Genomic DNA, 23331 nt, shown 5'->3' on the forward strand with positions numbered 1-23331 from the left:
CTGCAATCTGATATTAAGGCTTCTGTAAAGTCTTCCAGTAAAGAAACAATTTTTAGTCACCATTTCCCAAGTATATTTAATCAAGAAATCCTTGGTGTATGTGTGTGTAAAACTTATTAAAATCCCATGGAATGGATTTTGGGAAATCCCAAATTAAGGCTGTAGTTTTAGCCAACGTGTCTTGCAGGTACTGTAGGTATCAAGCTGCCTGAGTGTGAAAGAACACCCACGAATGGCCTTAAAGGTGGCGATGCCAGGTGTGGGATGAAGCCAGCACTTCCCAGTATGAAATTCAAAGATTCTGGCAGAAAAACAAGAATCTCAAAAACGATCTGATATTTACACTGTCGTCAGAACTACTTTTAAAATACAAATGGGAATTTGCCAGACAGTTACAGTAAGGTCCTTTGGTTTTGTTAATTTCCATCAAGAACAGTTCTGAATATGGAATCATGCAGTCACATACACACACGCACACACGCAAAACACAAGTGCACAGCACGATCCTCATCGTGACTCTCCCTTCCATTCACAAGTCTCCCTTGAAGGCATTGATGGCTCCACCCATGGAAGATGGGTCGATACGAGAAAGAAATTACAACAGGAAGGCGTGAATTAATCCAACAGTCTTTCCCATTCATCTTGTCACAAAGAGCTTATCCTGAACACAGAGGGAAAGGGAACCAGCATTCCCCACCCTCCTTCCTGCCTTCTGCTTCCAGATGGCAAAATCTGGGTCTACCTATGTTGATAGGGGGCCTATCATTGAAACTCTTGTAACAAAGGACCATTCTTTAGTCTCTGGAAACCCGGTTAGGATAAGGACGTGTGACGACTGAATACTCTGCCATTATCTTAATATTGGGGGAATGGAAAGGGGTAACCTTTCCCCTCAATGCCCAATGACTAAACAATGGAGGCCGGCTGTGGAGTCAGGACCTCAGTTGTTTTCTGTAAGAAATGTCTTCTGTAGACCTAACGTTTGCACAGAGTACTCTTCCTCCTGCTACTTCCCAGTTTTTCATGACCACCTCCCTTTCAGTAGCAAAATATCACGGTGCGTCTTGGCAGGTGTCACTTTGCACCCTCCAGCTGTCCAAGGTTTATGTCCTTTAACCTACTAGAACAATGACTTCAAATCAGGACTAAAACGTCTCCCGCTCTCCTGCCCTTGATTTGTCTAGTTTGCGCCCGTTAAAAATCCCATCCTTCCCCAAGTTCATGACAGTAACGCCAAATGCCACCTTTCTCCGCATTGGTAATTCTGGGCCAACTGGATCAAAAGAGTCACAAATATTTAGAAGTCTCAGATCTTACCGATAAGCATAGACACGACTCAGATATGTACAGGAATGGGGAAGGGGGAGTCCTTCAAATGTTATCATTTATTTCAGGTTCAGAAATACAGCTTCACATTTTCACAATAGGTACATGTGGCCTTCAAGAATGATACAGGCTTTAGGAACTTGCTCCAAAAATTCCATTCACAGAGTCCATCCATATATCAGCATTAAGAAATCCTGAAAGTGCCAAGAAGACAGTGGAAAGTATTCCGGCTCAAATTAATTCATCAACAGAGAAGATAAGATTTTGCTTTTGTACACTGCTTCTTTATATACAAAAAGCAAAAGAGGATATTGATTCAGAAAAGGGAGAGAAAAGAAACATAGACAAGCAAGTAAAACAAAGGCCGTATGTGTGAAATTAAATGCAAATCAAGTAACGGTGGAATTTCTGCTTGGGAGGAATCCTTTCTATCAAATTGGCAACAGATAACGCAGGAGGTTAGACAGAGTAATTTTATCATAAGTTTAAAAACATGATATAATGTGCAAAGTTTAAGGAATATGAGGGTAAAAATCAGAAAGAAATGAATGCCTTGGGCCGAGCCACGTGTGAAATCCCAGATCAGACTGGCGAGAAGTCTCGCCAATATACCAATGTGAACAGGTCCTAAGACAAACAGGAGACTCTTCCTTGAGTTTCCTCTCTCTTGCTCTCAAACATACACACCTTCCTACACACACATATACATATATAAATATCAATGCCTATACTATATATGCTTCAAAATATTCTTAAAGTTTCACAATACAGAGCACCACATAATTTTAAACATAGCAGTTAGACACGATGACTGAAGATTATCTAGAAGACACATTTGAGCTTTTAAGAAAGAAATGAGTGATCTAAGTGACCCAATCGTTGTTTCTCTGAAATCATCTCGCTTCCTTCACATTCAACTCTGAGCTCACAGCTTGCAGTCCTCTTGGTGAAATGATATAACTCATGGCTTGAGTCTCAAACATTATCTTCTTTCACTGAGCTCCACAGTTGAGAGGTCTAGTATTTAGGTATTATTCTCCACGTTAAGGAGATGCCTGTCAATGTCAAATAATTGTATTGTTTGCCAAGTGAAAAATGTGTACCTGAAAAAGGGGATGGATGACCTGCCTCTCAGGTATCACATAACTTCTTTCCTGCATTTTAAACAAATTTACTCAGAATCCTCTACTTGTATCATATTGCTGTTTCCCTCTACTGCATTTTTTTTGACATTTACCGTTGAGAAAAAAAATGACTATGTAGACCAACTTAGCTTTCTAAGACTCAGCCCAGCAAGCGAAGAATAATTTATGATTCTAATCAGGGTTCTTAAAGGTAGGCTTCCAGATCTGACACTTGTTTTGCCCTATGTTGGCAAAGATAATTTCTCCTTAGATAACAGTGCTGTGGATTCAGATGTAAATGCCTGTCAGTGTTATTCTGCCATGTTGTCATGGAAATTCTGAGCTCTGCGTCTCTCAGAATGAATCTGCAGAAAATGTGGTATATCTCACGTACGTTATGAGAAATGAACCATCGTTATCACGTGTTATGGCAAATACTCTAAAGCTAACTCTTGTATTAGCACTGTTTAAAAAATAGATTCATACCCACACGTACAAAGCACACGTGTACATAAATATTTACACCCATACATATACATATATGTACAATACACATACAATCACACTCATGCTTGTGGTATTTTAACATGTGATTTTAAACCTACTTACCCAGAGGGGCACAAAATATATGTACTTACAGAAACAAATATACTATGTAATTCCAAATATATGCCGTATACATAGAGACACATGCATAGAAGATGTGTGTGTACACAGAAAACATCAACATTTATCACATACTGGTATTAGGTCCCATTTCATATTTGAGAATTATGGCTACAGTCTCTACTAAAAAGTCATAAAATAATCTATATGACTACTTTTTAATTCTAAGGTCAGAAGGCTTACAGTTATATCACAGGAACTTGGTTTTATTATAATGCCTTGGAATAGGATGAGCTTGTATCTGAACAAGCAGGCTATATGCTAATTAAACAGACCCTACCGCTCCTTTTCTATGTTACGAAACACAGCTAAAAGCAATATTCAGAGGAGTAGCCTTGGTAGCTGACTTCTGGAAAGGTAACTTATCTGTTTTAAATCAATAAATACTATGTCAATCGTCTGTCCACAATTGAGTAAATGGTTATTCCAATTAGTCAATAATGCACAATTTAGCATGTGACAGTAAAATAGATGTGCCTATCAGATAAACATCAGTTAATTTTTCCAAATCCTAAAAACACTGCATGTTTCCTTACACTAGACGTGATGGATCTGCATCTGTTGTATAGACAACGTCAGAGCAATCAGCTGGGAGGAACTTACACGGAAGATTTGAAGTATATGGGAAATACTTAGAAAGCTCATTAAGCTACATTGCCATCTTAAGCCCTGATATATACACTGTACTTCAAACACTGCACATTCTAGAGCTTCTGACTTCATTTATATTGGCATCTCATTTGGGCAGGATGCAAACCCTTTGGGAAATGGCATTAATACTAATCATATGACACAGGACTGCAGTAAACTGGAAACATTCTCCAACATGACTGCTGAAATCCCAGGGGAGGCTGGGTTCTACCAGAAATAACTTAGAAGTAAAATAAAACAAAGATGTACACACAAGAAGAGATAATTGTGACAGTGAAACTGTGGGATTATAATCTGAGAGCAAAAGCCAAAGATGACACATGCATAAAGTCAGTGGAAAGAAACTTGGAAAAAAAATCTCCAATTTTCTTTGACATGGTTTGTGCTGATCTGAGAACACACCAGTGGTTATCCGCAATATTTTCCTTTAACAGAAGGACATTTTTGAAATACAGCAAAACACAAAGTCATAGGTTGCTCAAAGCCAAACCCTGAAGTATATAATCTGTTAGCTGCCTATTTTAGAGAATTCAAAGGAAGAAGCAAAGGGAATCCTAAAAAGAGAATTTTATGAAAAGACCTCACTGTAGCTTATTCATATTACTGTGGACGTTTATTTAAGATACCTCCATTTAGCTGCGACACTACTTAAAAATACAGTATGTTTCTCGCACATCCATTCCATTCACAAAGAGTTAAATTTTTTTCAGCAAGAAAAAATAAGGTAGAGAGAAGATTTATGGTGGTGTTCTTCATACAATCACTTGTAATTTAAAAGCTGAAATTCCCTTTTTGTAAATCTTGTATTCTCTGATTTTTGCTTAAGTGGGCTGATTTTAACCCCTTATAATAAGTTCAAAACAATGCCATTCCACTTGGCAAGTTCTCTTTTTAATAATGGTTAAAAGTTTCTACTTCATACTTTATGAGTGTCTGCTTTGGGTATAAACTACACAGGAAATTAAAGTTAAGTTAACATACAAATCATGTTTGCTGCTTTCAAAGGGAGACATTTCAGTTGGCAAAACCTGACTTACTTCTGCAGAATATGAAGTGGTGTCATGGGACACAACTATTCAGTGAATACTTGGTCTGCTGTCTGGGAACAGTTAGCAGACGGAATTCCAGTTGGCTTCTGGCTGTTTCCTACATGCTAATCACCCAGCCCTAGGTAGTCCAAAACTCAGCCTCCAAACTGAACTATTAACCCCCAGCCGAAACTGCTTTTGTAAATTCTGGAAATGTTAGAATTTGCCAATTTGCTTTAAATTTCAATGTCTTAATACAGTTTTCTGGGAAGAGACTCTGAAGTTGTCCGACTGTAGGAGTGTGAGCTCTGCTCTTAGACCATCGTATCTTGTACTAAATGACTTTTCTTTCCATGCCAGGTCCCATTCTTTAAATATGGTTATCCCATAGTAAGGCTCAGGATTTATTAAGAAAGTCTAGAATGGATAAAGAGTTACATTAAACCTGTTTTAAAGGTAGGCTAAATTTTTACATTAGGGAATCACATATTAGCTTGGAAAAAGAGACGTATTTTTGCTCTAGCTAACTAACCAAATAAATCAACAGGAATTAGTGTCAAAGTGTAGTTATCCATGCCTTAAATTAGATCACTAGAAAAAATTAAGTATTTTCCGTGTCAGCCTTCACTGTAACCTATGAGGAGGTAATTATATAAGTGAATAAAGAAATTACATTTGTCCGAACACTTCTAGAGATGTGATATTTTGCTTCTTCCTTGAACTCTGAAATTAACTAGCCAAATTTATTGACCGACTACCAAAAAACAAGTTCTCATTCATTGTTGAATATGCTTTTGGCATGAAGCAAAACATATTGGCACGAGAAACCCTCTAGAGCAAGCAATGCATTAACTTTTCCCTTGTAAACCACCTCGTGCTTCTGGTAAAGTTTTATGCTTAAGGAATCCTAATTTTTAAAAAAATCACTTCATAGCAGTCTTATGAAACAAAGAGGAAAGAAAAAAGGATCTAAATAGGTAATTATGGAGTAGGTGGAAACATTAATAATAGACAACATAATTTCCATCAGTCAAAACAGAATGTGGGAAAATAAAATATGTATCATTTAGGTCTAAGCCCATCATCTCTTATCTCTTAAGAGTTACACGGAATGGACTGTCTGGTAGGTAACCTGGGAAGCTCGTCCAAAGCAATTCCGAATATATGCTGGGGTAGGTCAAAGGTCCCCAAAGGAGAGGGCTGCCAGACAACCTACCTTGGTCGAGACAACATACAGAGCCTCAAAGGGTCAGCAGTTTTCAAGAGTTAAACCCCCAAAGTCTGACAAACCATGAGCAGTGAAGGTAAGTGATGGATGCATTAGTAAAACTGGTTACTTGCCTACTGATGTCCACACATGCGACTACTCATGATTTACTGCAACGGTTATCAAATATTTTGCTTTCGCGTAACTCATTAGTAATTAATTGCCATGCCAGACACTTCGTTTAGTCTAACAGGGAGGATTCTAGTGGACGGATTATAGTGGGACGAGTTGGTGATGGGGGTGGTCTCCGGCTAGAAAGAGAGAAAGAGAAAAGTAAAGAAACAAGTAGAATATCTAGTAGAAGGTTGTCCCAAAGACATCGAGAAAAGAGCCATCACGCGCATGCGCATGCACTGACAGGCCAGCGGGGGTGGTCGCCACCTGCAATGGTTTAACACGATCACCCTTCATTCACTCAGCATGTTGTAACAAAAGTGAGGTATTCTGTCATATGCAGAATCTTGCTAGAAACTGAAGTTGTCCCTCCCAGTACTAATAAAAATGTTAAATCATTTAAAAGCCATCTGAAATACACTGCATATTTCTCGGCCAACAGCCTATGAACTGTGCTACATTACACCCACTCCGAGAATGAATAAGGTATTGAGGCCTCAGAGATTGACAGGGTTTGGATTTTTATTGCCCTTTATGTAATATTCTCCTTCTTTTGCTCCCTGTCAGGATGTTAATTATCACTTTTCATTGCCTTCAGCAATAACTTTCTCCAATTTGTTCTACATTTTACTTCTAATTTGCAGGGCACTAGAAAACCAGAAAGGTTTTTGAATTCTCTGCAATAAGTGCTAAGAGGCTCAGGGTGAGTGCCTGAGTAAATTGCTCGAGCTCTGGCTCCTATTCTGGGTCTTAAAATTTTTATTCTTAGTAGCAGTATTGCTCACTTTCTAGTGGGTAATGGTGTTTCTAATAGCTGAGGTCACTGATAAACAGACTTCAGATAATGAAATGTTACTGTAGCTGAGAATCTCAGCTTTACCAGCTAATACTCTTTATTCCCTGAACCCATATATTTATTTCCTAATGTATTCATAAGCTTTCTGTTTGTGGACTTGACTGTCTTATGTAACGTCTCAGAGAGTAATATTTATAACCAACAAAATTCAACAAATTCAACAAACAGAAACCTTTCTTCTTCATAAAACTCTTCCACTGATGTTTTTTCTGAAAGACCCCTTCTGGAATTACAGTCATGTCATGTGTCCTGAAATTTTCTTCTGGACTGGAAACACTAAATTGAGCAAATCAAATGTTCTTTCTCCAGATGAAGGAGTAAAAGTTAGAAAAGTTAAAGAAGACAGTTGTGAAATGTTAAAAAAAATTACAAAGCTAGAAAATAACATCAGATGGCCAAGGAAGAAGCAAAGCAAAAGAGATACTGTCGCTTAATGGTCAAAATACTGTCCTCTTAGGCACAAACTCACAGATAATAGGAGAGCTCCTTTTGTCTCCTGCACTTGAGAAATATCCAAGAGGCTTTAGAGGAAGGGTTCCCTTGGGAAAGCGCATTCCAGTTTAATCTCTTATACTAGTCTTATTACTAAGCTGACACTCAATTTCTGAAGGTGTAATTAGAGATACTTTACAGGCACAGTTTACAAAACTAAACCAATCACTCTGAGTAAACAACTAAGTCCTCTTCCTGCAGAAAGGCTCCTGGCTACCGCGACCACCTGTAATGTTTTGGCAATTTCCTGCTGGGAAAAATCGTTCCATAATTTCCTTTTCACTTATGACCATGCAAAAACACCTGCCCTTTCACTAGCAGATTGCTCATTTTCATTTAAAATGGCCATATTTATGAAACTTATGGCCCAAATTTGAACCTGCATCCTTTCCTGCTTTGATGTGAAGTTTCTAGAGGCCAGAGGTTACGTCCACTTGACTTGTTTCATAGAGTGTTTAGCCTGGTGTTGCCTGCAATTACGTCCTCAATATGCTCCTGTTCGTCTGCGGAAACTGCTCTTCATCCTTCAGGGCTCACCTTGGTGAAGTCTTCTGTGACCTACCTTCCCCCATCTGGATACAGTGGCTCCTGTAGCATCTCAACATATTTCTGTAATTAGGTTTATGTGTTTACTTCCTTGTTTAGAAATGGGCTTTGTCTTCCTCATCTTTGTGTTCCTGTAGTGTCTAGCTCAGTGCTTATCATTTAGCCAATGAATGTGTGACGACTGAATAAGAGGAAGTTACTCCTAGAAGTACGAAACAACTTACGAGTGTTTGTGCTAGCCACTGACGTTTACCTTATGAGGGTAAATACCTTAAAGGGTATTTTATTTTAGTAAGTCATTGCTGTCGCAAAAAAAAAAAAAAAAAGCTACAGTGGTATGTAGGCTTTGACTCTTGGAAACTCTACTCACAGGATATTTGACTGCAGAATTGTTTAGTAGATGTTTGTAACAAATACTAAATAATAGGTCCTTCCTCAGGGACTCTGACAAGTAGTCACGTGACCTACAGAGATATAATCCTAGCATTTAAGCAGTTATAGGGGGGGCAAGGAGTCGGCCAGAATTTGAACTTGAAAAAGGGAAACTCTACCAGAAGATTCGATAATAGGATGGACTTAGAGGATTTTACTTGAAAAAAGTAGATCTTAAACTGCAAATGCAGTGACAGGCAGGATACAGTGTGGCATGGTGGGTCAAAAACTTTTTCATGCATATGTGAGAGCTCTGACCAAGGGTAGTAGCCAGAGAGAAAGGAATGCAAACTGAGTTCTCTTCTGATCATTTGTTCTTGGCTTAAATGTCACCCCTCAGCCCTTCCTGCTCATCCTACAGTTTCCAACCACCACTCTTCATCACTTCATGGTATTTATATATTTTACAGCACTTAACCCTGTTTGTCATTATGAATTTATTTACTAGATTATTGCCTGTGTCCTCCAATAGACTGCAAATTTCTTGAGTGCAGAGACCACATATTTTATATTTATTATGCATATTCAGCATTACTATGAGGTGATTAGAAGGAAGTGAATAAATGTTTATTAAATAGTAGACAAGCAAATGAATGACTGAAAAGTACCTAAACAAAGATGTTTATCCAGGTTTACTTGTAGGCCAGATCAAAGTGAGCAATGAGGCCAGAAACGCATTCTTTGGGGGCATTTGTCAGAGGCTTATATTTGAGGCAGCAAGTTTACACAGTAAGAGCCCTTGCTCAGAAATCAAAAGATGTGGATTCCAGGGGGGAGGGCGCAGCTCAACGGTACAGCACATGCTTAGCATGCACAGGGTCCAGGGTTCAATCCCAGCACCTCTGTCTAAATGAATAAATAAATAAACCTAGGTACCTCCCCCTCCACCAAAAAAAAATTAAAGAAAGAAAGATGTGGATTCAAGATCCAATTGCCCATTTGTACAATCATTAACCACTAAACTTCTCTCCACCTCAGTCTTCTCATCTGTGACACAGAAAACTCAGACTAGACGATCTGTAATATATGCCTTCCCATCATGCATTACATGCATTATTGAGCATCTACTATGTGGATTGCACTATGCTGCATGATTTTTTAAAAGTCAAAATCTATGCATAGTGGAAGACGAATGGGATTAGACAAGTCTGCAAGTAGCCTTGCTAGAGCACCCCATTTTAAGAGGAAAAAATGGGGCAACATTTTGTAATTTACACCCTCAGACTATATTCTCAGAGCTTGAAAAGACAATGTGGTTAAAGCAGGGGCAACTATGATTTCAACTGTGGCATATAAAATCTGAAAGTCATAAGAGAATTTAGGTCTATAATGAGGTTAAAGAAACTAGAAATTAAGTGATAAGGACTGGAGGGAAGAGTTCCATGGTGGGGACAGAGAAAGACATAAATACTCTGACGGCACAGTGACTTCTCATTGATCCCCTCCCTGATCTTTGGACCACGCTGATGGGACAAGACAAGGTCAACAATACTGGGCGACTGCAGAAAGAAGGCAGGGCAGGAGACCAGGAGAGCAGAACCTTCTGCTACGTGCCAGGTCCTCTGTTTATCTTGTTCATGACCATATCCCAGAACTCAGCCTGGTCTTTGACTCATGCTATTTTTTTTTTTCAAATAAATAAATCAGGAGAACCTATCCATTATGAGCTCTTTAAGGGAGTCCCTAGGGCACTGGACAGGCACTGCATACCTGTGTGGTGAATTAATGATTGAAAAAAGTGAAAGATACAATTTCCATCATGTTCTCTTAAAAGAATTAAGACATCTTTAAAATATGCCTAGTTTCAGGCTAAAGTAACCCATGCATGTACTTAGTAATTAAAAAAAAAATCCCTCAACCCTTTTGGAAGACAGCACCCATTTTACTTCCCAAACAATAACCCCTCAATAATCTGTAAAGCAAGCAATTCAAGAGGAGACTTAAGTTGTTCAGTGTGAATTTTCTTAATAAGTAATGAATGCTAAAATGTTTGCCAACTTCAACACTAGAAAAACATTTAAGGTTTACTGTTAAGGTTCATTTCCTTGGTCCAGTTCCTAACCATTCAAAGGGTTTCCAAAGACATTCACCTCATAAGACAGTTTGTTTTGGGCCAAGCAGAGTTATTTGTTTTGTACCAAGTTTTCCTCCCTTTCTTTGTGCGGTGATGGGCTTCATTAAGTAACCCTTATATTGAAGCGGAGCATCTTGCATCACTTAGTGTTTATTGAAACACTGTGCTGTGTGTGGGCGGTTTATGGCTACGACAGAAGAGCCCTGTTTCTGCTTCCCAATCAAAGGGAAAGATGCAATACTTGAAGTTGCATTTGTAGCTGCAGGGGTGGATTGTTTACAGTATTTTGGACAATGACAGATTTTGTAAGAAAGCCAAAGGCTCACGCAGGGTGGGTGGCATGGCGGGGGAGAAACTGGCTCTGCTGATAAAAGAGAAGAAGGCATCGTCTGTCTTACAGTCTTGTTCGATTCTCTTCTAAGAATGGAAGAACGAAATTTTCATCTGCTCTTCTTGGGGTTAGCTGGTTCTGAGTGTTCATGATGTGAGGCCAGTTTTAACAGGGGTACGTAAGGATGAAAACTACCTTTCCTCTAGCTTCTTGCTTCCTGGCAGCATAACACTGATGACTGAAATGGTTTGGTCTCTGTGCCCCTGCCCTTATTCCTCCTCAGGATGGGAAGTGGGATTGATCTGCCTGGTAAATGTGTGAGTGAGACCTGGTCTACGTAGCTCAGGCTCTGCCCTTTCCTATGCTTAAACCAAGACATCATGACTCCTGGGCTAGAATTCTTTCCATTGGGCAGTTACACTGGCAGGTTCTGAGGCTATGGTTCTCAAATTGGACCGTGCATCAGAATTTCCTGGAGGACTTGTGAAAACACAGGCTTCTAGGTCTCACACGGAATTTCTAAAGGACTGAGACATTTCTGGCAAGTTCCTGGGTGATGCTGATGCTGTTGGTCCTTGGACTAATCCTTCGAAAAAACTTTTCCAAGACATAATAAATGATTTTGTCCTTGCTTTATTCGCAATTCAATTCATTCACCAGATACAGGAAGAGTAAAAAGAAAAAAGTGCTGGAAAAAAATCTTAAGAAGGATGAAGAAATGGTTGTAGAAATACTTTGATACCTTTGGAAATTAGTTTTAGGTTTATTTTGTAAAGACCGAGATACTACACTATGGTCATTTTTTGGTGAGTCATCACCAGATGAATAACTACTTGTTTAGGGAAGCTGGTATTTGCTTATGAAAATGGCAGTAGGTATATAAACAAAGTGTATCTCCCATGCATTCCAAATTCTCATCTTTGGAGAGGGTGTTATTGAAGTCCAAACTAATTAATAAGGTGGACTCAAATTAAAAAATAAAAGAAAACTCTCAAAAAAAGACCAAAGATTGACATGGCTAGAGGAATAGTATCTACCTAAGATGATAGTTATTTGCATAAAAAAGGATATGCAGAGAGTTGACTTCTACTACAAGTTCTACTTATTAAATATAATTGAAGCTTTAACATATAACTGCCTCAAAATTTAATTTACATGTAATTGCATTTAGGAGCATAAGAGAGTTATACATCCCAGGTTTCCAGGAGTCATGAAAATCTGATACCAACTTGCCCAAGTTTTTATCTTATCGATGAAACAGGTCAAAAGTAAAAGAGAAGGATTTTGCCTACCTCACTACCAGAAGAAAGACATCTCCTTTTATAGGGCTATAACTGGTGAATTTCTTAGAAAGCAAAAGAGATCGAAAACAAAAATTGCTTCTGAGTTTTCTAAAATTGTGAAGAGCACCTCCCACAGTGGACTCTGCTGAACTGGGTTCCAGAATGGCTCCAGGCAAAAATGGCTCTGGTGGCATCAGTCAGCTGGGTTGAGGAATGCCCACAGTATTCCCCTCCCAGGAACTGAAACTTCTTGCTTCTCTATGACCCTCTGGAATTACTTAATCCTTGTACATAATTTTTCAATGTTTAAGGCATATATATATATATATAAAATTTGTCACCTGAACAACGTTATAAACTTCCTACGACCTGAGATTACTCCTGTCCTGCTTGCAGCCTTCCACAGCACCTGTAGGGGGCAGTGTCCTAACCAGAAGTTCAAGAACATGAATGAGGGCATATCCCCAAGGATAAATCAGACAGGAGCACACCTCCAGGTGAAATGGAAAGGCAACTATGACCCAGGACTTCCTCTTGCCAGTGTCTGCTCTCAGAGAACAGACTATGGGATACAGTATTTTAAACTTCATCACTGTGTTGTGCTTTGCTTCATATTTTGAGCACTTATTCAAAAAACAGGTTTGACATATCTAAAAGGTCTAAGGTTAAGTTAAAAAACTGCTATAAACAGTAATGATTTTGTCCACATGGAGGATAATATTTTGTAATTTATTATCAAAAATAATATAGGATGCTATCCAGCATATTTTTGGCCTTTTCAGCTTTAGTAACAGAGTGAGCCAATACTGTCCAAGAACAGTTTACAGTCGATGTTGGAAAGAGCAAAGAACTTGGAGCCCATTTAAAGGATTTAAAAATTCTCTCCTATGATACCTGCTACATTTTAGAGCCAGCACGTCTTTCCCTTGTGAAAATGAACCCATGATTTTATAATGTATGTCACTGGGAAAGTATGAATCAATTGATGGAATTTGAAATAAGAACATAAGGAGAAAAACAGTCCACAGTTTTTATTTGATGATGCAAACACATAATATGCTGTATAAATTAGTCTCCGAAATAAATGGTGATATAATCTACCTTGCCACATTTGCTTTATTCTAAATATCTAACTTGGATTTCAACCATAAGGATAGTACAGACAAACCCACTTCTAAGGTTGCAACAAAAAGGCAGCTTAAAGGATGATTTGCCCACATGAACTCTGCTCAGTGCACAATCTGTAGAAAGAATTTTACAGGAGCATTCACACAGGCAAGGTTTTCAATAGAACAGAACAAGAGAGAAAGTGTTTGTATTTAAATTGTTCCTTAAAATACACCAAGTATTGGGCTAATTCTAAAAATATATTTTGATGAAGCATTGCACATCAACTCATTCTATTTTCGTTCGTTCCTCAATAAGCCCCGTTTGTGTCCGAGGTACTGTGTGAAGAGTTAGAGGTACAGAAGTAAGGATCGTCACTGCCCAGGAATTTCAAGTTGTGTTGGGGAGAGAGACAAGTGAACAGCGACACCAGTGGGGTAACTGCTACAACAGGATTACGTCTCAAGAGTTTCAGGGGCACCTGGAGTCTTAGCCTGGCATTGGAAGAGGTCGAGGGGTTGGAAGGTCTTGAGGAAAACAGGGAAGGTTGAGGGGACTGGCAATCTTCTCTTGCAGGAATAAGAGATAGTATGTACGAAGGGGGGGAAAAAGCCAGAAAAAGTCCTGTCAGTTTGAGAAATCAAGTGCCGTCTTATTCTTTATCACGAGTGGCAAAATTCCTTGTTTTGCTCCAAATCCTAATTTCTAAAACAAATAACTTTTAGAGGGTTTTTAGTTGTTTTAAAAGATGATTTCCACAAAGCATTACTTCTGAGCTTAATTTTTATATTTTAGCCTCTGCATTGTACCACTGATGACAGAGAAGCTGGGTAGAGAAAAAGACTAAAAGATACACAAAGCAGAAGGTAAGAGGAATACAGGGCTGAGAAAACTACACAGAGAGAAAGGATGCTGTTTTAAAAGAGATTTACACGCATATGGCTACTGGATGGAGTGAGAAAGTGTCCCCTCTGATGAGTCTGTTTCTGTCTCTCTCCCGCCATCCACCCCGACCCCACTCCACCTCTCTCTCTCTCTTTCCAGAAATCCCCAAAGAGACCTCCAAGAACTTACATGCTGTATGCAGAAACCTAGTCCCACTGATGGTAGCTGGGATACAACTATTTCTAACCCTCTTCATCCTCTTCTGTCCCCTTCTCCTGCCCTCCCCTCACTCCCACCCCAGGCACCAGGGGAAGGGGTTGGCCAACTCAGACATTTGGGGGAAGGAGGAGAGGTTGGGAAGGAGGTGCTAAGGACTAGCTACTGGGAGAGGCAAACTTCCCCTTCTGAGACACACACTCCTTTGTCATCTCAAGTCAGAGAGAAGAAGAAAAAGAAGCAAAGAAGCGAGGGGAAAAGGCAACACCCTGGATCTCAATATGAAACTGTAAAATTCATTTCTGCTTTGGAAAGGTGGAAGAGATCTTTTGCCCCTTTCCGATAGACAGCAAGAACCTTCCTGGCATGAGTATCTGATGTGGGGCCCTACCTCAAAGAGGGTAAATATGTAATTAAAAATATTGATGCAAAAGTTAACTTTCCAGTTCCTTTTACTTTTGTAACAACAACAACAAAACCTAGCACGAGGAATTTGAAGACTTAGAGATTTATGTTGCACCAATGTTTCATTTCTGTCTGACCCGTGAGAGGCGGTGAATTAAAAGGCCAGTTTTAAAAGCACCACATGGTATTTTTCTGGTCACTTTTATCAGTCAGTCCAAGTGGGAAAAAATGGGGACAACAAGTTAGCGTTTAATTAGAATCCCAGTGAGTAAACAAAAAAATTCCAGCAGGAGGAGCTCTAACATGCCTGAGAGTGGCTTCAAACTCTAAAAACAAAAAGGTTGAAAGCAAACAGAAAAACAGAGAGGCAGTGTGCCCTGCAAGCTGCCGTGTCAGTGAACAAATATGTGACTGAGTCCAATTAAATGCTTAGTGCGAAGCCAAGTGATGATACTGGTGGAGACAGACCGGCCCCCATCCTTTCCCTCGTGTCCTGATGCCGTGAAGCTGGGAATGCATCTGCGGTGCTGGCTCTTACAAAGAAGAGAGCGGAAGGCTGATTTCTGGGCAAGTCTAGGAGTCATTCTTTTCCTGAAGTGTGATATTGTTTCTAAATGAGTCTTTGCCACTGGCTCAAAAACTGTATTTTAAAATGACATTTTCAGCGGTGTTTGAAGGCACTACGAAAACGCCTGAACATTCCATCTCCTTCACTCAGTGGCTTGTTGAGCGCTTTTTGAAAATAAGGGAAATGCTGTGTTTGTAAAAACTAGTGCTAAAAGGGCAAGGAATCATATGTCCCCTGGGCCATGTAAAGAGTCTGCAGAAAGAATCAGAGCTTTCTAACACACACGCACACACACACACCCCCACACGCACACACACACACACACACACAGACACACACACACAGACGCACACACACACAGACGCACACACACACAGACGCACACACACACAGACGCACACACACACACACAGACAGACGCACACACACGCACACACACACACACACCCCCCCCAAGGAATAGAAAGAATTTACTCAGGAAAACAGTGAGAAGTGTATGAATTTAACAGTTACCAGATTTTTGGGGTGAGCCTTTCCAGTTTGGACAGTGTTGTGGGGGAGGAACGGACGAGTGGGCACACAGGATGATCAGAATTACTTCACCTGAAGGAAATTTTCAACCAATCTCTTGTAATCACTTGCCAATAAGAAGTCAAGCTTTTTGTTTTACACCTTAATGGTATGCCCACACTTAAAAATTTTATACAAGCTCCTACAGAAACTTCAACTAGACCAATTCGGACCAAAAGTCACTAAATAAAACAAGTCTAGACGGAAAAATCTATGAAAACCATATGTCTTTTAGGCATCTGTCTTACAAAAACTGCCATCATCCTGGAGAAGTAGTTCACAAAATATGCTTTTAGGAAAACACTGCTGTAATGACCTTGGGAGCTGTGCTTAAGAAGACGGCTGGACTTGGAGAGAGTCAAGCCAAAATGTTTACACACGACAGGCTCTCATTTCTCCATAGCTCTGTCTGTAAACATCACTGAGAGGCTGGGCAAAGGCAGATATAATTTATATTTCCATTATTCTAGAAGGGATCAAAAAAGTTTACAGTTTTGTTCCTCCACACCCTTACAGAATCTTAGAGCAAGGGGTCTCAAAGCAACTCTGTTCTCACTCATAGAAAACTGTTTTGAATAATGTACGTGGACGAGGCCAAAGAACCAGAACATTTTCTTCGGATTATTACCTCATCCTGCTGGCCTGCCAAACACAGCTAGAAGGCAGGTGTCTGACAGAAGCAACCAAAGGAAGACTGTCCTGTGTAATTGGGTGTAGGGCCCAACTGAGAGACAAGGCACGTCAGGAGGACCAGGGGACAAAGCAGGAGCGCACTAAGGATGCAGTAAAGAGAGATGTAACACTTTGCTTTCCCGATTTCACAGTGCTTTCTGGACTGGACACGCCTTCATTACGCTAGCTACAGAGTTTCACGTCTCAAAGTTCACTTTAATAAAGTGGTATGAAATCCTTCAGAAAAAGCAGAAAAGCTGACTTTCACAGTAAAAATAGCAACATTTTAACAGAAAACCGAGCAGTCCACAGACCCTATGAAAGTATTTGCAAATTGCAAAGATGCCTTGTGACCCCCAAGAATATTTTACTGAGACTTCTTGCCCTACAGGGGATGGAACAGCACAGTAACAATGGTCGTTGGCATGGGTGCCCCACATGCTGTTCAGTCACGTACAAGACTGAATAAACACTACCTGGCAAATCGGGAAGGTCCTCGGTTAAGGAGGCGAGTATACTAATAAAAGAGGGAAATCTACAAGCTGTCATCAATCGCACACCAAAGTTTTAAGAAAAAGCAAGAAACACTATTTCAACATGTTTATTCAAAGATACTGCACTTTTAAAATGAGTTTTCAAATACTTATTAGTTTTCAAGTATTAAGATGGTAATGGTGTGATTTAGAGTGTTTGAGATGTTAAAACAAATCAAGCAATCATACCAACATCGCTCATTACAGAGTCCTAAACTGAACTGTAGAATATTTAAGTAGGTTAAAAAGTCTACTGTTGAGTCACAGGGATTTTTTTCTGGCCCATTAGTTTCAATCCTGAGTGCTCTGATACCACTATTGTTAGAGCTAAAACTGTAAGTTCGCTTTCTTTCGAAGGATATTCACAGCATGGATTTTATTTTGACTTTAGGCCCAGATACGTGGAGGGAAATTACTGCAGTGGTTTCTCTAGTTAACACATTTATTAATGTTTCCTTAATTTTCCACCCCAAGAGGCAACAATTAAGGTACAATTTGCCTCACATGAAGTTTTACTATTTTAGTTACTAAAATATTTTCCAATACTACTAAGAAGCAAAAAGAAATTCTAGTTTTAAAAATAAGTAAATGTTTTCTTTAGTTTGTATAGCTTTTCCTTCATGAATGGTGGTCTAATGGCAAAGCAGTGTACAGACTTTTTGACGAAGTCCCTTGAGCATGAGACGAGGGGGAGATTTATTTGAGGGAAAACCTACCTTCACTCTTAAAATTGGCTTTGAGAGTAATCCTAATGTAAACTTAAAATATACACATGGTACAGAATCTATCTTATAAATTATCCATTCCCAGTGGCATAATTTCATTTTAGAGCCTCTGGGCTGCAAAACATCTTTTAAAAGGCTTCCTCATCTCCTGCTCTCATAAAAGGTCTCATTCTAGATCAAAGCAATATATCCTGAAAGACTGCCTCATGGAAATGGGAAAGCTAATACAGGTAATGTTTCCACGGTGGAGGCAACTGGCACATCTGACTGTAAAGTCAGATCATTTCCCAAAATTCATATTCAAAGCCACCTGAGGTCTCCTTCTCACAGCCCCTCACTTTCTCTCGGCTTTCACAATTGCCATGGGGACACGGGGATTCACTTGTGGTGGTATATCCAGTTGGTGGTTACCCAGACTTCATTCTCTCTCCCAGTTGGTCCATTAGCCTGTCTACCAAAAAAAAAAAAAAAAAAAAAAAAAAAACCAGGGAAGGGATGAAACCTATTTCTAAATTTTAGTTGCACATTTACTGGGCTCCCATCAGAGCAGCAAGAACAGTATTATCCTGTTTTTTTTTGTTTTTTTTTTTTTTCAGTGTTTAGACTAATCCCAGTGGGGGAAAATGTTGACTTTCTATCCAAGTCTTTATAAAGACTTGGAATTCTCCTGTGTCTGAGCACTTAAAGTCAGGAAGGCCTGGCCTTGTCATTGACCATGAGCCATTGAGAATTTTGCTCTTTGCCATGTTGAGGAAGCGTCTTTTTCTTGATCCTTGGACAGAATGTGTTCTTTCTGTAATTCATGTGAGCTGATAATTTTGACTGGAAAACAGGAGTGGACGTTTCCTGGTGTTTGTGGGAATGGTTGAAAAATCATTCCAGAAATTAAAGCACTAGTTATTTGTGGGTTTGCCTATCATGTGGCTCTGGTGCCTGAAAAGGAGCCAGAAAGAAAAGTACGAGGCCACGACGAGGCCGCCTCCATTCGCGGTGGCTTTGGACTTTGCCCTCTGTAGGAATTCTTCTATTTCTGGTCAGAGTTGCCATATGATCTGAACTTCATTTTAACACCGGTAACGTGGCTCCAATACACAGGCAGATTTTCGCCAACCCAATGCCTTTCTAACACCACTTCCCTCCCCCCCACGTTTAAAAATACTGGCCAGCCCAAAAGTGTAATATTCTTTTGGCACCGGCATTTGCTAAGCCAGATGGATTTCATTTGGCAACTAAAGGGTGTAAATACGTGTTTAGATTCAGAGACTTCCCCCAGACAACGGTCACGCTCTGCTGGCTTGAGTAACCTAAGGGTTTCAGCTTCGGGCATTTAAATATTCTATGTTTAAGCAGCAATAAAGTTACAACAAGCAGACAAGAAGCTACCAAACCCTCAGCTAAATCCTTAACTCCTTTCTTCTCCCGTTGGAGGTAGCACGGATAAATGCTGCATCTTTTACTTGGTATGTGCTTTCTGAGTGAAAGATGCAGCATTTACATTTGCACGTTTAGTTTCCTGGCTGTTCATGGGCAAAAGCAGCTCTAGTAAGCTACGTTTCACTTCTAATCTTCTCTCGCAGCTGGGAAGTCAGAGGGGAGGAAGAAGGGCACAGCCGTTCAGTCCTGGAGTTTGCTGCTTAGACAAAATTTAGAGCTGAAAGAACCACAGATCATGTTGTGCCCTGAATCTCTTGTTGCAAAACATGCCATCTGATCATAGCTGTCTGAACCGTGAAGGTTTTCCCTGTAAGATCATTCTTTTCTTACAGCAAGAGAGACAAAAGAGGGCAGTGATGAAACAGAAGTCCTAGATTGTGTGCGTCTACGAGGCGATGTATCTGCTTACGCTGGGTAGAATTTTTCCCTTTTCTTTTCTTTGAGCTGACATCAACTTGTGTGTAGGAACATTCAGCAGATTCCAATTGGTGACAGTCTGCTGCTGACTGGTTACGGGAGAAATAAGAATCACTGACTGTGCGTTTTTCACTGGTCAGTGGCTCTTGTGCCAGACGGCTGTCCTGGCTGTCTTCCTCCATCAGGTGAAACCCCGGGCAGGGGGGTTGGGTACCCCAAAACTCAGAAAGGCTTTCCCTGCATTACTGAAGCTTAGCAATGACAGAGCTGTTTGCTATTATTTGCCATGGGACATGGAAGCAGCCGAGTGTGGTTAACGTGAGGGCAGTCACCACTGGGCTAACAGGTCTATTGTTATATTTACTGCCCTGCCGCCTGCCTGCATTTCTGTTGTTGGTACTTTGCTTCGTGTAGGTCCTTTCTCATTTCCCTTTCTCTTGTACCCTCCTGCAACACCGGATGTTTGGAAAAGTCAGTGAGGGGCACTTTGAAAACAGAAAGGCAACCTGAAGTTTACCCAGACACATCAGCAAATCTCCCAAATTCCTGGGCCTCATCTAAACAGCCTGCCAGTCATTCTGGACTGGGGCGGGATGGAGGTGTTTGTGTTAAGTACGTTCAAGTTTGCTAGACCCAAGAAGGAAACCACCAGACTAATCTTACTTTCACTTGAACCAGAATGAAACCAAGGACGTGCAGAATGAAAACCTTTGACATGAACCATCGGTTCACTTTCCTGATTTATTATGTTACTACTAGAATCACTGTGGCATTTGAATGATTTTGATGAAATATTTGAGGGGCTCACATTAAATTGTACATTTTCTTTAGTGAGCAGCTTGTGGCCAAATTCCTAGTTTCATTAAAATATATTACACATCATGACAACTCATGTTAAACCTGTGACAAATTATTAGTTACATCTGGAATTTCAGTAACAAATTTTGTATGTAACACAGTAGCCTCATGAGATGCCTTAAACACTAAGTAAGCATCAGAAAGCATACCTCAATGTTCTATTCTTGGCAATTATACTTTTTAAAAATCCTTGCTTGACTTTAAAATCCAGTTGCTTAAAATAAAAAACTGTTCCCTGAAAAATCAGAATACCTAATCGCAAATTTATTTGTTTGTTCTCTAAAGGGGAAGGATGGTGGGGAAGATAGAAAGTTCATGGCTGAAACAGGAAAGCAGAAGATGAACTCATCATTTGTCCAAAGGCACTCAGCTGCTAAAAGGAGTCATACTTTTAAGGGCTGTTGAGGAGGGAGCAAGTCAGGACGTTTCCAGTCCAAGATTGCGGGGAAATCAGACACAGGTTAGTCACACGAGTCGCTCGACTGTCCGTGTACCCTGAGCCCACGACTTCAAGGCTCTGCAGCTTCGTCCTTCATGGCACCAAACCTTGATGTTAGGGATGCAAAGACACACTCATAAGAATCATGGGTTTGTTGTTCTTACTCGAAATCTGGGGGACTGGCTGAAAACAAAACAAAACAGGGAGACCTCATCCCTAAGTGAGAGGGAATCTGCGTTCACTGTCACTTAAATCAACACACAAAGTATGTAAATGCGATACAGCAGGGAAGAGCATCAAGGCCAAATGTTTCAAATAAGATTAAACTAAACTGTCAAGAGAACCAAATGGCTTTCACTGCCTGTGAAGAAAAGAATCTGAGAGCAGGGACTGTCTCTTCATGTAGAGAGGTTGGTGTATCTTTTGCCACGGTTGGTTTAGTAAGTTACTGAGAATGTGGGGCTGTGATGAAACTCCCCAGAAGTGCCGCGTAAAGTCAGGGAAACCTTATGAGTCGTGGAAGGAACAAACGTGGGAAGCCCTGGGAAAGCCTGAGGCTGCTCCATGGCTGTCCCTGCAGTGCAGGGCCGTCAGCTTCACTGTGGGGCCCTTTTAGAGGAGCATTTCTTGGTGTCCATGTTGCGTTTCTGTCACGTGGATGAGCTGGGTGAAAGCCAGACCCTTTCCTCTGATTCAGGCTTGCCGTTTTTAAAAAGATACCATCAGACTTGGTGACAGGGGCGGTTAAAAGAAAGAACTTCTATTTTTGAAGACTGGTGATGAGGGAAAGGAAGCTTGCTTTTCCTTGGATAGAGACCCTTCCTCCCACACTTAACCCCTTTTGATTGTTGCAAAATAGCTTGGTCCAGGGAATGGGGAGAAGACAAACGAGCGGAATAATGCCAGAGTTGGCTGTGGCCAGGAAAAACACACTCTGAGTCAGTTAATTTGTTCTGTTAATGTCAAAGGCTGGGATACCCAATTAGCTAATTTTAAGAAGCTGTAACCGAAAATAGCTACCTCAGCCCTAAAGTTAGCGTTTGGTGAAGATTAGGATCTTCAAGTAAGAGAAGAGGGGCCCCTAAGGAGGCACGGATGTCTGTTTAAGATCATCCTGCTAAATGAGGACTCGACTGGCTGGGATTTTCCAACTGGGTTTCAGCCCCTTTCAGAGAGGTTGATGGAGGTGAGAGAGGAGGGGGCACTCCAAACATTCTGGCAACAGAAAATGTTCCACAAAGCAGATTTGAGTCCACTCAGCTTCCTAATGGCAGGAGCAGCCATGCTGGTAAGTCTCTTTAGGGTAGAGAGGCTCCCCGAGTTCAGGTGGAATTAATTAAAACAGGCATGCAATTTGCAATACTTCTAGCTCCCTCACTGAAAGGCTCCATGCACATAAACCAGAACAGCTTGAGTAGCTGAGAAAAACTGGGCCAAAAGTGACTCCACCAGCTTCTCTCCTTCCTCTTCCTCTACATTGGAATGGAAAGATATAATAATAATAATTTTTTAAAAAAGGCAGAAGGTTCATGGTTTCTGTACCACTGCGAGTGCTTTCATTACATCTGAGTAGGGTTACAATAAATACGTGCTCTTAAAAGTGAAGAGCATAACTTGCTAACGAAATTGCAAATTATCCAGAAGAAAGCTGTGCCCAGGCACGTGCCAAATGCAAGAGTCTCCTGACTCTGAAAGTTCAGTTTTTTTGGCCTTTGTGATATTAAAGTCCGACAGGGAGCCGGCGGGACACTCCTTGTGCTGTCTTGTCACGTTATGAGTTTCTGGTTTCAGATAAAAGGGGAGAAAGGGCTCTTAAGAAAGCAAAGAACTGGGGGAAAAAAATTCAACTTCCTTCTTGGAAAGCTAAGGGCTGTTTTTCTGGAGATGATGGATACTGGCATTTCGAATGTTTTTCATTTTTAATAGAGAAAATGGAGGCAAATCGTGGAGGGAAAAGAGAACACATAAATAAAGAGAACAAGGTGAAGTTTCAACAAGAGCTTTTCCTCAACTTTTTCTTTCCTTCCTTCTATCTTTGTCTCTCTTTCTCCCCCCCCCCCTTTTTTTTTGAAATCTTAAACCCCATTTCTGGCTTGCATTTGGTAGGATTCCTGCTCTGGCTTTTATTAAAAACAGACTTTATGTGGTCAGAATTCTCCATCTAAAGCTAAACTTTAATAGGCATAAGGATTCTGACAGAGTCTTTCTTGCTCTCTCTCAGGTGACCACCCCCCCTGCCAGTCCCCCGAGGGATTTCCCTCCCCATGGGCTGCACTGGCGCTGAAACTTCAAGGCTCAGCACAAAACAACGA

The 23331-nt window shown here is 40.4% G+C and overlaps 1 protein-coding gene across 8 annotated transcripts in view; it reads right to left on the bottom strand.

The window, feature by feature from the left end:
* DNM3 (dynamin 3) overlaps positions 1 to 23331 on the bottom strand; it is a 475573-nt gene that overhangs the window by 19324 nt on the left and 432918 nt on the right. For 4 of the 8 annotated variants that reach the window (XM_032463724.1, XM_032463730.1, XM_032463727.1 and 1 more), the window contains one exon: positions 1344 to 6313. The exons of 3 other annotated variants lie outside the window; for them this stretch is intronic. In XM_032463724.1, coding sequence (XP_032319615.1) covers positions 6244 to 6313 — 70 coding nt within the window. In that variant the 3' untranslated portion in view covers positions 1344 to 6243. Of the gene's footprint in view, positions 1 to 1343; positions 6314 to 18450; positions 21127 to 23331 lie in introns of those variants that run through there. One more of the 8 variants, XM_032463728.1, reaches the window with a different exon arrangement.

This window comes from Camelus ferus, chromosome 21, assembly GCF_009834535.1.
Source record: "Camelus ferus isolate YT-003-E chromosome 21, BCGSAC_Cfer_1.0, whole genome shotgun sequence".
NCBI classification, from domain to species: domain Eukaryota; kingdom Metazoa; phylum Chordata; class Mammalia; order Artiodactyla; family Camelidae; genus Camelus; species Camelus ferus.